This window comes from Solanum lycopersicum, chromosome 3, assembly GCF_036512215.1.
Source record: "Solanum lycopersicum chromosome 3, SLM_r2.1".
In the NCBI taxonomy this organism is placed as follows: domain Eukaryota; kingdom Viridiplantae; phylum Streptophyta; class Magnoliopsida; order Solanales; family Solanaceae; genus Solanum; species Solanum lycopersicum.
Window position 1 is genome coordinate 39,215,528 of NC_090802.1, and position 15,670 is coordinate 39,231,197.

At 33.9% G+C, this 15,670-nt stretch overlaps 1 protein-coding gene and 1 long non-coding RNA gene across 2 annotated transcripts; one reads left to right on the forward strand and one right to left on the reverse strand.

Annotated features, from left to right (window-relative positions):
• Nucleotides 1–5,413: 5,413 nt before the first annotated feature.
• On the reverse strand, nt 5,414–11,559 carry LOC101252060 (very-long-chain aldehyde decarbonylase CER1-like). The gene is made up of 10 exons (XM_004234799.5): nt 11,195–11,559; nt 10,726–10,952; nt 10,027–10,259; nt 7,963–8,182; nt 7,509–7,884; nt 7,313–7,420; nt 6,792–6,992; nt 6,615–6,713; nt 6,219–6,392; nt 5,414–5,818 (listed from the first exon to the last, which is right to left on the reverse strand). Exons 1-10 carry the CDS (start codon nt 11,252–11,254, stop codon nt 5,636–5,638), a joined length of 1,881 nt encoding a protein of 626 aa, XP_004234847.1. The 5' UTR covers nt 11,255–11,559; the 3' UTR covers nt 5,414–5,635.
• A 1,637-nt stretch (nt 11,560–13,196) lies between these two features.
• Nucleotides 13,197–14,887, forward strand: LOC138347225 (uncharacterized). The gene is made up of 2 exons (XR_011219983.1): nt 13,197–13,458; nt 14,215–14,887. It is a non-coding gene; the product is annotated as an uncharacterized lncRNA (long non-coding RNA).
• Nucleotides 14,888–15,670: the final 783 nt, after the last annotated feature.

A 15,670-nucleotide genomic window follows, 5' to 3' on the forward strand; every position in this document is an offset into this window, starting at 1 on the left:
TAGTGTCTCCATTGCTTTAATGCAAACACTACCGCAGCCAATTCCAAATCATGAGTTGGATAGTTACGTTCATGCACTTTTAATTGCCTTGAAGCATAAGCAATCACATTCTTCCCTTGCATTAGCACTGCACCCAAACCAGAATAGGATGCATCACAATAAACAATGAAATTCTTACCCTCCACTGCAAGGTGAGAATTGGTGCGGTAGTCAACAAAGTCTTGAGCTTCTGAAAGCTTTCCTCACACTCATCCGACCATACAAATGGAACATTTTGCTTAGTCAAGTTCGTCAGTTGGGAAGCAATAGAAGAGAATCCCTTGACAAATCGGCGGTAGTAGCTAGCTAACCCAACAAAGCTCCTTATTTCTGACACATTAGTAGGTCATACCAGATTCTTCACTGTCTCAATCTTAGAAGGATCCACCAACACTCCATCCTTGGAAACCACGTGCCCCAAGAAGGACACTGCATCTAGACAAAACTCACACTTAGAGAACTTGGCATAAAGCTTTTTCTCCCTCAACATTTCCAATACCATTCTCAAATGCTCCTCATGTTCCTCCTTACTTTTAGAGTATATCAGTATATCATCAATAAATACGATCACAAAGAGATCCAAATATGGTTTAAAAATCCTGTTCATCAAACTCATGAACGCAGCAAAGGCATTCGTAAGACCAAAAGGCATCACTACAAATTCGTAATGCCCATACCTTGTTCAAAAAGCAGTCTTTGGCACATCCGTTACTCGTATTTTCAATTGATGATAACCGGATCTCAAGTCAATCTTAGAGAAGACACAAGCACCTTGTAACTGATCGAACAAGTCATCAATGCGAGGAAGAGGATACTTGTTCTTTATGGTTACCTTGTTCAACTACCGGTAGTCTATGCACATCCGAAAACTCCCATCCTTCTTCTTTATAAACAAAACCGGAGCACCCCAAGGAGATGCACTTGGTCTAATGAAGCCTTTGCTCAACAACTCTTGAAGTCGCGCTTTTAACTCTCTTAACTCCGCGGGAGCCATTCTATAAGGAGGTATAGAAATGGGGCGAGTACCCGGTTCAAGGTCAATACAGAAATCAATATCCCTATCTGGTAGCATACCAGGAAGATCTGCAGGGAACACATCCAGAAACTCACGGACCACCGAAACCGACTCAATCGAAGGTACTTGGGTAGTGTCATCCTTAAGATGTGCCAGAAAGCTAAACACCCTTTACTAATCATTTTCTTAGCACGAAGAAAGGAGATGATACGCACCGGATTGGAAGTGTAGTCACCCTTCCACACTAACGGATCTTTCCCAGGCTTGGCTAACGTCACCGTTTTAGCATTACAATCCAAGATCGCAAATTGCGGAGAAAGCCAAGTCATACCCAGAATTACATCAAAATCATCCATTTCTAAGATAACCAAATCTACATACGTGTTGCTCCCCACGAAGTTCACCAAACAGGACCTATATACCTTTTCAACTACCACAGACTCACCCACCGAAGTAGAAACACGAATAGGCATATCAAGTAATTCACAATGTAAATTTAGACCATTAGCAAATGAGGAAGATACATAAGAAAATGTGGATCCAGGATCAAACAATACAGAAGCCATGCAATCACAAACCAGAAGATTACCTGTGATGACAGCATCAGATGCCTCCGCTTCAGACCGCCCAGGGAAAGCGTAACAATGGGCCCTATCGTTTGTCTGTCCATTGCCCCTACCATGTTGTGATGTAGTGGTTCCAGTTTGCCCATCACCTCGGCCATTTTGGTGACCACCATTACCTCGACCACCACATCCTCCAGAATAACGGCCTCTACCATGACCACCTCTACCTCTAGCCATTGGGGGTCTATAACTCTATTTTGGACAATTCCTCCTAATATGTCCAGTCTCCCCACATCCATAAAACTCTCTGGAGTCAAGCATAGGTCTCTCAGAGAAGTGTTGACCAGTCTGAGGTGGACCCCCAACTACAGTCTGTAGTGAAGACTGAATGGGTCGAACTGAGTAACCTCCGGAACCCTGTCCTCTAGAGTAAGAACCATTAAACTCACCTCCCTTTCGAAACCTCTTTGATGTCGATGCCATGGTGAATTCATCTGGCTTCACTCCTTCCACCTCTACCACGAAATCTACCACCTCGTGGAAGGATTTTGCAGTAGCCACTACCTGTAAGGCTGAATTCTGCAACTCTGACCTCAACCCCTTCACAAAATGGCGAATCCGCTCTTGTGGACTGAAACATAGTTGGGTGGCATACCGGGATAATGCACGAAACTTAGCCTCATATGCATTGACCGACATCCTACCTTGCTCTAGGCTCAAGAACTCATCCCTTTTTCCTATCCCTCAAAGTTCGGGCGATATACTTCTCCATAAACAAGCTAGAGAATGAGGCCCAAGTCATAGGTGGTGCCTCTGTTGGTTGACACTCAATATGTGACCGCCACCACATTTTGGCGTTCCCTTGAAACTGATAACTCACGAACTCAACACCAAACCGTTCTACTATACCCATCTTGTGTAGTAGCTCATGACAGTCAACCAGAAAACCGTAAGCATCCTAAGATTCCGCACCCTTGAAGACTGGAGGTTTCAATTTCAAGAACTTACTGAAAAGTTCATGCTGATCATTTGTCATTATAGGCCCAGTAGTCAGACGTGGAAACGTGCCTATGTCCAATGAGGCATCCATACGAGGAGCCATAGTGGCTGCATGTTGTACTTCTGAAACCGGAGGTGTTGGCGCAGAAAACACTGGAGGTGCCTGACCTTGATCAGACAACCCACTGAGATAGGCGAGAACCTGATTGATCATCTCTGGGGTAGGTTGGGGTGGCAATCCCTCATTCTGCACTTGTTCATTTTCCCCATCCTCCCCTTCTCTTATTACTTCCTCAGTTAGTGGAGGAGTCACTGCCCTAGTATCAGATGGGCTAGGTGCTCGTCCTCTTCCCCTAGAGGACGTCCTCCCACGACCTCTACCACGGCCTCTTGCCGCTGCTCTTCCTCGAGCTACAGCCCCAGTGGCTGGCTCAGACGCACCCTGTCCCCCCGGTGCTGGTGTTGGTGTTGGCGTAGTCGTTGCTCTAGTTCTAACCATCTGCGAAAGAGAGTGAAGATGGTCAGATACCAATTTGTATCACCTAGATACCAATTGGATTCAAGTAGTAGCACGAAAGAAAGAAAGAAAGAAAGAATGGAATTTTCCTAAAGTCTTATAGCCTCTCAAAGAAAAGTAAAGGTGTCCCCCTACCGTTCCTTAAGACTCTACTAGACTCGTTCTTGTGTGATGAGACCAACGAACCTAATGCTCTGATACCAAGTTTGTCACGACCCAAACCGGGTTGCGACTGGCACCCACACTTTCCCTCCTATGTGAGCGAACCAACCAATCTAACCTTAACATTTCAATATAATATCAACAGAAAGTAATGCGGAAGACTTAAACTCATTAAATAAAGACCAATTCATTAACTTCTAAAATTCAACATCTATTATTCCCCAAAATCTGGAAGTCATCATCACAAGAACATCTACGATCAAATGACTAAACTAAGAGTATTCTAAAAGCTAAAAATACATAAGAAGCTAGTCCATGCCGGAAGTTCAAGGCATCAAGACTTGAAGAAGAAGATCCAGTCCAAGCTAGAAGCATTAGCTCACCCTGAATTTCCGATGTAGTAAGACTGGCTTGAATTACTGTTGAGTTGAAGACGATGGCACGTTTGCTGCACTCCACAAATAAACAAGAAGAAAACATAAAAGTAGGGGTCAGTACAAAACACGGGTACTGAGTAGATATCATCGGCCAACTCAAAATAGAAAATAATATATACCAAGTAATATCATAAAATTAACTATGATACTCAACATGTAGCAAAAACAAGCACTATATCATTAACAATTACCGTCAATTTCACACATGAGGACTCAAGCCTCAATACCATACTCATCTGGGAATCATGTTCATTAGATTGAGTATATTAACATCTTTCAAGATTCATTATCTTTATTTCTCTTGTGTCGGTACGTGACACTCCGCTCCCTCATATCCATTAATCCTCTTGTGTCGGTACGTGACACTCCGATCCCCTAAATCTACATGTCGGTTCATGACACCCGATCTCCTAAATCTACGTGTCGGTTCGTGACACCCGATCCCCTAAATCTACGTGTCGGTTCGTGACACCCGATCCCCTAATTCTACGTGTCGGTTCGTGACACCCGATCCCCTAATTCTACGTGTCGGTTCGTGACACCCGATCCCCTAATTCTACGTGTCGGTTCGTGACACCCGATCCCCTAATCTCATTCTATCAACTCATCAAGCCTTCTTCCTTACCAAGGCATCATCATTAAAAAGAGATTAGGTTTTTATCAAGATTTGGGATTCAGTAACTTCATCATGCTTAATATAATCACAATTATATAATCACGTTCATGCATGCATACAATTAAGCACATAGCAGGGTTTTACAATACTACCAATACATATCATTCTCTATTAAGAGTTTACTATGAAAGCATGAAAACCATAACCTACCTCCACCGAAGATTAGTGATCAAGCAAGCAAATTTTCTCCAAAGCTTTGTGTTTCCCCTTCTCGATCGTCTCTCTCTCTATCGATTCCCTTCTCTCTCTTTCTGTTCTTTTCTTTTTCTTATTCCAACCCTCTTTCTTTTACCCTAATTAGTATATAATTAAGAATAAAAGATGGCAATAATGCCCCACTAATTAACTTAAGGTTACCTCTTTTAACCCCCAAGTAATTAGACTTATTAACATTAACCCACTAACTTTATAATTAAGGCAAGAATAGTCAAAAACGTCCCTTAAAACGTATCAAGAAATCCGACCCAGACTGGGATTTCGCAGTCTGTGACGGCCCGTCGCGTCTGTGACGGCCCGTCGCGCCTGTGACGGCCCGTCGCGCCTGCGACGGTCCGTCCTGCTGCCCGTCACAGAGTTCAGAGACTCAATTTCTCTGAAGAATCTGTGACGGTCCGTCACACCTGTGAAGGTCCGTCCTGCCATTCCGTTACGAAGTTCAGAGAGTCGATTTCAGTACCCAATTTTCAGTTTTTCTAAGTGTTTTGAAACGAGACCCTGCTACGGTCCGTCGTGCCCATGACGGTCCGTCGTGGGGTCCGTCGCCTCAGCCTGTTTTTCCAGAATTAAAATCTGCTGCTCAAAACGACTAACCAGGTCGTTACAGCACCTTGATTTAGGAGTTATAGTCATTTGAAGTTGACCAAAATCTCACTTTTTAACTTAAAATTTCTAGATTTTCTTATTCTTTCCAAAAATAAGAATCTTCAAATTTTAAACTCTTTTCTAGTTCTTTCTAGTTGCAAGATGTTACGGTCTAATACTATGATAATATTAAGCCAAAACTTAAATGTAAAATCTAATTATATCTTTTATTATTATATATTATATAATAGAAGTAATATAGTTCAACATCCGGAAAACAACATAGGAAATTCTTAAAGAAACAAAGAAAGGTGTTACATAGTAGGAGCAATATATATCATTTGGTATGTGAAGTTGAACAACAGTGAACTTTTTCTTTAACTCATAAGCCACCACATCAATGCCAGATCACATGTGTTTATCTTATGCCTTTGATTCAGAAGCAGAAACCACAGATATTGGCTGAAAACCATGGTCAAGACTTGCTTTCCACACTTTCTCTATGTCAAACATCAAGTTCCCACACTCATGTTCATGCCAATCTTCAAGTGCGTGTAGAATTCCAGCTATACGCCAAGCGCTCATCACTCTTCTTGGCAGCCAATTCTATTGTTATAAAAGAAATAAACTTAAGATTTCTTAAATGATAAAAGGATCAAATTAAACTACGAAAAAATAAACTAAGAGGTCATGTGGTAGCTGGTTAGAATTATACAAGTATGAATTAGTTATATGAGAATCAAAGTATTATTTTTTGCAGACATTAGTTATGCAGAGTTTGTTTTTTCATGCATTACTTATTACCTTCTATCTTGCATAAAATAATATGTAGATTCTTGATTTCTAAAGAGAAAATCAAGCACTATATAACTTTATACATGAATAATTTACCTCTTAACCAGCTACCAAACATTATATTACTTATGTAGTATTTCTAATACATGCATAACTCATTTTCAAACCAAATGTCAAACGATCTCTAAGGAAAATATAGTATAATTCTAACCTCGCAAGAATCCACATTTTCAAAGTGTTTTGGAGTAATCATTGCCGGTGTGTGAAAGTAGAAGCAATCCTTGCGAGTTTTTCTTGGTGGAAATTGTGAAAATGGAATGAAAATTGTTCCTTTTGGTACTTTCAATTGTTCATCTTCATTCAATCCATCCCCTACTAGCCATATCTGCAATAAACACTTCTTTAAAATAAAAAATATATTCTTTTTTCCGTCTTAAGTAAATACTTTTACTTATGAAAGTATTTGATGTGAAAGCAATGAGAGACTTGCTCCATAGGGAACAAAAGCACTTAGGTGCTCATAAAGTCTTATTGTCTATTATCTTATACCTTAAAACGAGGTAGTACTTAAGATAAATCATCTTTCCATTGATTTTGTGATTTGTACCTTTGAAGTATAAGTTTTTGAGAGAAGTAAATTAGTTGCAGCTTCAGGAGTAAGACTTGACTTGAGCTTTTTGTACTCTTCTTCTCTCAATGTCATGACCTATCACAATCACAATAAATAAAATGAGACAGAAATGTGAGGAAATTCAATGTATAGATAGATAATGTGATGGATCACCTTTACTCCTCCTTGGCATAAAGCAAGGGCAATGGCATTAGCAACTTTTGACAAATGGCCTCCAAGGACCACTTGGGTAGTTCCTTTGGGTAGTGAATTTAGGACCACAGCAACAGCTAGGCTACTTCCATCTACCAACTTTACTTTTAGTTGAGGGTGCCTTCTTATGTAAACCTCCCCATTCTTATTCAGTTTCTCATCCTACAATTAAAGGTTACATGTATAGATGCATGATTATTTTTTTCTAAGTACAAAATAAGCATTATTGCCTGTGGCCATAAAAATAAATCATTTTTTTCAGAGTTAAACTTTGAAAAATATGTTTGACCACAGAATCTCCAAATTTTTGAATAACAACAAATGTTTTTTCGCTCCAAATTACTCACAACAACTCCAACTTGTATTTAGGGACAAATGAACTCCAATTTTCAAATTTCATTTTCCACTATTAATTACAAAAACGGTTCTACATATATAGACAAATGCCCGCTAAATATATAAATAAAAAAAAAATTACTTGCCTGATTTAATAGTCCAAGGCTCAAAACTTTTATGCCTTTTTGATCTGCTTCCATGATAGCTTCTTCAATCAAGTTATTAATGGTCTCTCTTTGCCATTGCATAAAGTACTAAAAATGAAATAAAGATGTAGTATAATAAAATACTGAGCGTAATAAACATATGTCAAGAAAAATTAGTAGTAGCAGTAGTAGTTACTTGAACACGATATTTTGGAATGGCCCAAGTTTGCAAATTGAGATTGTTGAAGACATTTCTCTCAACAGTAAATGTGTGACCATAAATCCAAGTAACCATCATAGACCACAAAGTGACAGGCCACATTAACCAGAAATACCACTTAGAGGTGTAGGGTTGGGAGGCAAAAGAAGCAAATCCTAGCCTGAGATGGTAAATGGATTCTGGTGTTGTTAGATGTGTCAAATGTACCACATCTGGTGATTTCCCTTGCCTTTCAAGTGATTTTTCATATAATGTGTCTGATGATTTGTCCAATGTACCATATATGTAATCATATATTGGCATGAAAAGTGAGTAATTTGTCCTGAACTGAGTATGATGTAGTGAATGGTACCTGTTACATCAATAGTAGTCAGAAAATGGAGAGACGTTCTATAACACATAAAAATAGAGATTTTAATTAGAGACTTACGATGGTGTATACATCAAATATTTGAGAGGAGGGAAAGTAGAGAACATCCACTTGGGAATGATCTCAAAGTTGCAATGGCCCATATTGTTCATAAAATCAATATAAGTGATATATCCACCAAATGAAACTATTGAAGCAGTCTTTGTTACCACTGTTGTGAGTAGTGGTATGGAAAATAGCAAGAAGTATGCTATGTGCTCTGCAAATGGATGAATCACAGCTGAAAAAAATAATAATAATTAGTGAGTACATTTTAATTGCAATTGTACTGTTGTCCATATATGTTATAAAATCATTAGCTATTAGTCCGTGTGTTATGAATGTTAACAACTTAATTCCACTTTGACTTGTTTTCGATTTACAGTTACGCAGCTATACTTTGAGATGGTCCAACGGGCCGTTATTTAAGAACTTCCACTTTTATAACCAACACACCACTTATTAACGCAAAAATCGTTATTGGTATTAGTTAATTGTTATTATTATAATAAATGTCCATACACTTCAATTAGCTGCATTTGTAAAGATTAGCAAATGCAATTGTCGTTACTAATTCTTATATATTTAATAGCAATAGTGTTAAAAATTATAGTTAAAAATCATTTTTGATATATATATAGATGTGTGTGTGTGTGAGACCAATTTAAATCAAATATTTATATGTAAAATGAAATATTCTAATTTTAAAATATTTAGGGATAATTTATTTTTATCATAAAATGCAAGTACACATTTTTACAATTGAAAACTTTTAAGAGGAAGCAGTGGCGTATCTAGGAATGTGAAAAAAGTCTTAAGTATCCATCCAAGAGTCATTGGGCCAACTAAATCATTTATTCATTGGGTGCTCTATGTTAATCTTATATAAATACCTATCAATTTTTACATAGATATATATATTCCGTAACGAAATTAATGAGTGCTCGAGCACCCGACGGACACCATGTGGGTCCGCCTCCGTGAGGAAGGCCCAATCTTTCATCAATTATCTCAAGCTAGTCATGTTTCTTTTGTGGACCAACTAAGAGGATTCTATCCTAATATAATATGATCATACCTCCACACGAGTAATAAAATTTATTATTTTGAAACAAATTATATCTATTATATATATAACAAATTAACATTAACTAAATAAATAATACAATTTTCTATCCAAAAAAAATTTAATGAACTTCTTAATTCAATACATCAAAAAATAATTATTAGCGGCAATTAATTAATAATAATAACTTAATTACTGCTAAATGTATATTTTTAACGACAATTATATATCCTAAAGTCTTTAGCGATGTTGATTTTAATAGAACTTTAACTAATGTTAGTAAAGACTTTAGGGGTCGTTTGGTTGGAAACATATCCTCAGATAACTTATCTTACTATGTATATAGGATAACTTATTTCATCAATATAATATAAATGGTGGGATAAGTTATTTTAAATATGACAACCAAATAAGATAAATAAAATTATTATCTTATCATTATTTCTTTATCTCATAAATATTATTTTTTATCCCTTACACCAAATAAATCGTAATACTACTTATTAATATCTATATTTATTGTAACTAAAAGTTATTTTTTTCTTATAATAATCCAACTCGTTCATATAATGTTATGCCAGCTTGAAAAAATGAGTAGTGAAAGAGAAGATGGTAGCTATGTATATATAGGAACGTAGTGTCTTGTCAGTATCTTTCCTACTAGTCATATTTATTAAGCCATCTGTCTTAAATTATTAGATAGGAAATTAAAAATATTAAAGTAGACGTAATGAAATTCTCTACGAAATGTAAAAACTGTTTTTTTGGTGAAGAATACTGTTGAGAGTACAGGTATGACGTGTCATTTTTTTTAATTGTAAAAAGTGGTGATGAGGGTCCAAAGGTTAAATTGGGGACGGGATGTTAAAGATTAAATAATGAAGAAGCTAATTAAGGTGTTGTGGTACTTGCTAAAAAGATAGCGTTACATGTTATTATTATTATTATTATTATTATTATTATAGATAGGTATGAATAATAATAATAATAAATTAAAATGAGGAATAATATATACTTACAAGTAATGGGTTCAGTAACAATGGATGAATGATGATGTGAATGGTAACGAGAGTAGAGAAAGTGATGGTGTAAAGCTCTGTGAAGCCAATAATAGAGAAATTCGACAGGTCCAATATGAAGCAGTGTTGTCAAAATGATACCATCACTTCTCCATATAGGTAAGTAATGAGACTGCTCCAATTTCATGTATCCATAATAGAATAGTAGTCCATTAAGTAAGATTTGATCATCCCTGCACATTAAATTTTCTGCTTATTCAATGCACCTCTGTTTTCTTCGCAAAAACTCCACTCTCAATTAAAAATATCCCCAATTTTCTCACTCAATAATTAGAATCATCTACTTGATGATATAAAACAATTCTAATTTTGAGAGTAGATTCTTTTTTAATGCAATATGTTAAAAATATTATCAAGATTCAAGTTGACAATAGTTTTTATGTAGTTTTTGAAGATTATAAGCTTGATTTTATGTTTAAAATTTAAAAATTTAAAGTTTAACAATTACAAAGAGAAAGTAAGAACTATTTAAAGGATAAGAGAGAGGTGGGATTATATATTCTTGTCTAATAATAAAAGTGTGCTGCTTTTTTATTTTTGTAACTTCATGTCAAGTCAAATTAGAAAGTATATAGTTTAAGAAAAGAGTAGTTATTGATAAACATATACTTATAATGTAGAGTTGAGTAGAGTACGTACCAATTTCTTTCTCTGTCAACTTGGTCAAATTCAATGGTTTTATCTAGAATTCGATTATCACCCTTTGCAGTTTTGTATCTGGACAAGGATATCCATATTTGATTGTGAAGCATTCGGAATAGAAGAAATGGAAATATAATTAGGTATCCAATATCTATCTTGCTTCCATCTTCTCTATTCAACAATGACTCAATGCTACGTCCCACAAATGGTGCCAAAACAACGTACTACATACATACATACAAACAAAATTAATTGATTAATATAATATCATGTGCTGCCATAGTCCACTATTCAAATTAAACTATCTCACCTACTACTACTAAGTGGTTAACGTGCATCACACAAAAATCATCATCTAGAATTAGACACTAATCAAAAGAACACTTTTTCAACAACAGGATTAAAGAGGGAAAGACAAGAAGATACATCTACTTTATGATTTACGTACTACGAAATGGATGAGTACCTTGAAATTCCCAAGCCATGTCCATGGCCATTCTGTGAGAATCCCTGGTTTTGAAGCCATGCTAATTCTCTTTTGTTAAAAGAGTGTCAAACTAACAACTCTATGCATTTTGCTATGACAATATAGGACTGCATTGCATTATATAGAACTCCTGTAGAGGCAGAGTAAATATTGTCATTAATGCGCTCTCCCTTTTACTTACTTCCTTAGTAAGATGGACATGATACCGAACACCAAATCAAAATGGAGTTGTTTTTTTTTTTTGTTAAAATAAGTACTTTTTAATTGAAATTGTACTGTTGTCCATATATGTTAATGGTAACAACTTAATTCCACTTTGACTTGTTTTTTATTTACAGTTGCGCAACTATACTTCGAGATGGTCCAACAGTTATTTAAGAACTTTCCCTTTTCTAACCAACTCACTACTCATTAACAAAAAATCGTTGTTATTATTTATTAATTATTATTATAATAAATGTCAATATATTTTAATTAGCTTTATTATAAAATTGCTAAATGCAATTGTTGTTACTAATTTTATATATATATATATATATAATTTAAATAGTCACATTGAGCCAAATATTTATCTGTAATTAAATGTTCTAATTTTAAAAAATTTGCAGATAATTTATTTTTGTCATAAAATGCAAGTACACATTTTTGAGATATTAATTTTAGCTAATTTCTCTGTGGCTCTCAAGTTGTTGTTTATTGTCCAATATGAAGGGGCCCTTCATAACTTGCATGCCACCGTAAATAGGACAAAATTTTAATACGATGAATGCTTAAAATTTATTAACGGAAACAAATCCCACTGCAAAGAAGCTGCCTAATAAATATATATAATAATTATTAATTAATTTGGAGTGTCATTTTCCTAGTTGAGTTACAGTTGAAAACTTTTAAGAGGAAGGCCCAATCTTTCATCAATTATCTCAAGCTAGTCATGTTTCTTTTGTGGACCAACTAAGAGGATTCTATCCTAATATAATATGATCATACCGCCACACGAGTAATAAAATTTATTATTTTGAAACAAATTAGTATTAATCAAATAAATAATATAATTTTCTATCAAAAAAATAAATGAACTGTTTATTCATTACATTAAAAATAATTATTAATGACAATTAATTGATGATAATAATTTAATTATTGCTAAATATATATTTTTAAGATAATTAACACACTTTATATATATTCTATAACATTTAGAGACATTAATTCTAATATTACTTAACTAATATAGATAAAAAATTTAATAATCTTTATAATTATTGTCGCTAAAACTTATTTCTTTTATATTATCCTTACGTGTTCATATAATATTATGCCAGCTTGAAAAAATGAATAGTGAAAGAGAAGATGGTAGCTATGCATATGTAGGTACGTAGTGTCTTGTCAGTATCTTTCCTACTAGTCGTATTTATTAAGCCATCTGTCGTAAATTATTAGATAGAAAATTAAAGATATTAAAGTAGACGTAATGAAATTCTCTACGAAATGTAAAAACTTTTCTTTTTATGATTTTAGTTATATTAGGTTTTATTTCTTTTTTTTTTATTTGAAATATAAATTTACTTATTTTAAATGTGGTTCATTTAACACCAATAAAAATTTTATTTTTCTGTTTTAATCAATATAACATATATCTTCGCTTTATTTAAGTTATAAAATTGTTATTTTCAATTTATTAGTTTTCTTATAACTTGAACTACAATTATATTAAGAACTCATATAGTCATGTAAATTATTTATTTGACTAGACTCGGACATGCATTGCGAAAAGAAAAGTGATAATAGAATTATTTAAATTTTGATTAAGAGATTAATTTAATGAATTTAAAAATTGATTAAATCTACTTTTAAGTTATTTTTAGGTTTTGGGACTGTTTGAAAAGTTTTAAAATTAATTTAAAATAACTTAAAAGTCAAAATTAAAACTGTCTACTTCTAAAATAATAATTTAAATAATTTTAAGAAGTGATTTTTAAGTGGATCGAAATAGGGTATAAGATAAAGTTGATACACTATTTTGAGTTTTGATGTATGTTTTTGAAGACACAAATTACGTATCCCGTTACGCAGAGTCTCTATCTCCATTAAATTGGTTCTCCTTATAAATCAAATTTGAATAACAATGTTTTTTCTCGTGACTTCATTTTCTAAATGAGGCAGCCGGTAGACATTTATGGGTTCCTTCAATCATCCGCAGGCAGAGGCAGGGAGCCAAATTAAAGTGTAATACATGGTGGCAGGCATGTTATTAATTAATTTAGATGCACAAATCAAATACATGAGTTAAATGCTTTATTCTTATTTTAAAAAAATAAATGATTATCTACGGTCAGATTTACCTTTTTCTATTTTTATTTGTATTTTAACTAATGTACTTGTCTTCACTTAGTGAGATTATAAGTATATTTAGGAGTTAATTGGTCTGGCCCCTACCGATGAGATTAACTTCTGGCAATTGTGAGCCTGAATTTATTTATTTATCATTAATCACAATAATAAATGAAGGAAAAGAAGAGATAATTTTTTTTGTTGTTGGCAAGGCATGGGCAATTTGCACCACTTGGGCAGTTGGTTCCTTTATTAATGAATATTTAGGACCACGCCAGCAACAATAAGATTGTCATCTTGTGAACTTTCATTTATACACGCATTACTATCCTTTTTAATTTATAGTCACCCCAACTGTTTCACTACATGCGTATCCTTTTTTCATAAATAATTCACCCTCAAACTTTTTGTGAAGTAATTGTTTTAGTAGAGATCAAATTTCTTATTTTATAAGCACTCACTAATCAGATCTGTAGATTTCTATTTTTGCCGTTGTATGATAAAATACTTGAACGAAATCAAGAAATAGGCCATAAACACTTGAAAAGTAACTACATTAAAACCTTGATAATATTACTCGTTACTGGTTTTGCTTATCAAACATATTATCACTCTCAAGTCACTCATAAATGTGTTGCCTTTCTATTTTTGTGATCTGTTATTTGTAGTTTTGATGATATGACAAACTCAGGGACCTTGTAAAGGTATCAGATTCTCAAAATGAGTTTTGAAGATGTAACGATCTCAGGGACCTCATAAAGGTACCAGGTTCCCAACATGACTAGCTTGTTGACTGCTAGCTGGAGAAGGTACAGAAAGTGGGTGCACATTTCCCAACGGCGTCAAAAAAGTCAGACCTCTCCAACCAATGACTAGAGTTTAAGGAAAGAGACTTGTCTATACAAAAGTCACTTTCCTAAACATTATTCCTTAGTTTTTGCAACTTGACAAAGCATTTGCAAGAACGTTTGTAAAGGCTATAGAAAATCAAAGTGAAAAATTATTCAAACAACGACTGAAATTCCAGGAGCATATAGTGTAGTTGTTTAAGAATATATTCTCGTGGTCTTAGATTGTAAACTATTCCTAAATCTATAAAGGAATCAGTTTGTGGTTTCTAAATTCTAAGTTGTCTAGAAGGGATAGCTTAATGAGTAGAATAACTTCTACTTAGGCTTATCAAGCAGTAGAGTTATTGCTTGAACATGAGATTAAACATTTTTTCTCACATTTGTGTAACTGGTTTTACTATTTCTTGTAAAGATTAGTGAAACAGTTGTGAAAATCCTGTGAGACAGGTCGTGGCTTTACTCCCTTAAGCAAGGAGGTTTCCACGTAAAATTGTTGTGTTGTTAAACTGCATTTACTTTCTGTTCATACTTGTTTGTGTGTCAAGGGACCTGGTCCATTTACTGATAAGTGGAGGCATATATTCTATCATGATCAATGATCACAAAGCCTGGACTATGTTCCGGCATGATGCCACATTAATATGTTCGAACCTAAATAAGCCAAAAAAATGACCTAAATAAGTCACTATTTTAGAAAGTAATTAAAATAGACTTAGTAGAAAAAAAATTGTTTTATCCAATATTTCAAATATTTCCCGTTTGTTTCGTAACATTTATATTTTCAATATATAATGAAATTATTTCTTACACTTTATAAAGTGAAAGTTTTTCTTACACTTTGTGAAGTAGAACTTTTTCTTACACTATATAGTGGAAGAAAAACTTACACTTTACAAAAAAAAATATTTTTCACATTTTGCTCTCTTTATGAAGCTTTTGCAGTGTTTGTCATACAGTTGAGATATTTTTCCTATATATATATATATATATATATATATATATATATATATATATATATATATATATATATATTTATTTATTTATTTATCACATGCAATTAATTTACTTAAATATAGAACTGACAAAATAATTATCTAGTCCATAATTTGGAGCAATATACATTTCTTGCTTAAGTAATCCGCTAAAAAATTGTATATCTATAAACATATAATAGGAGATGTGATAGCACTTAGCACCACAAAAATCAATCTTTTTAAATAATTAAAAAAATTAAAAATAATTTTAAATAGTTTTAAAAATAAGAAAAAACTAA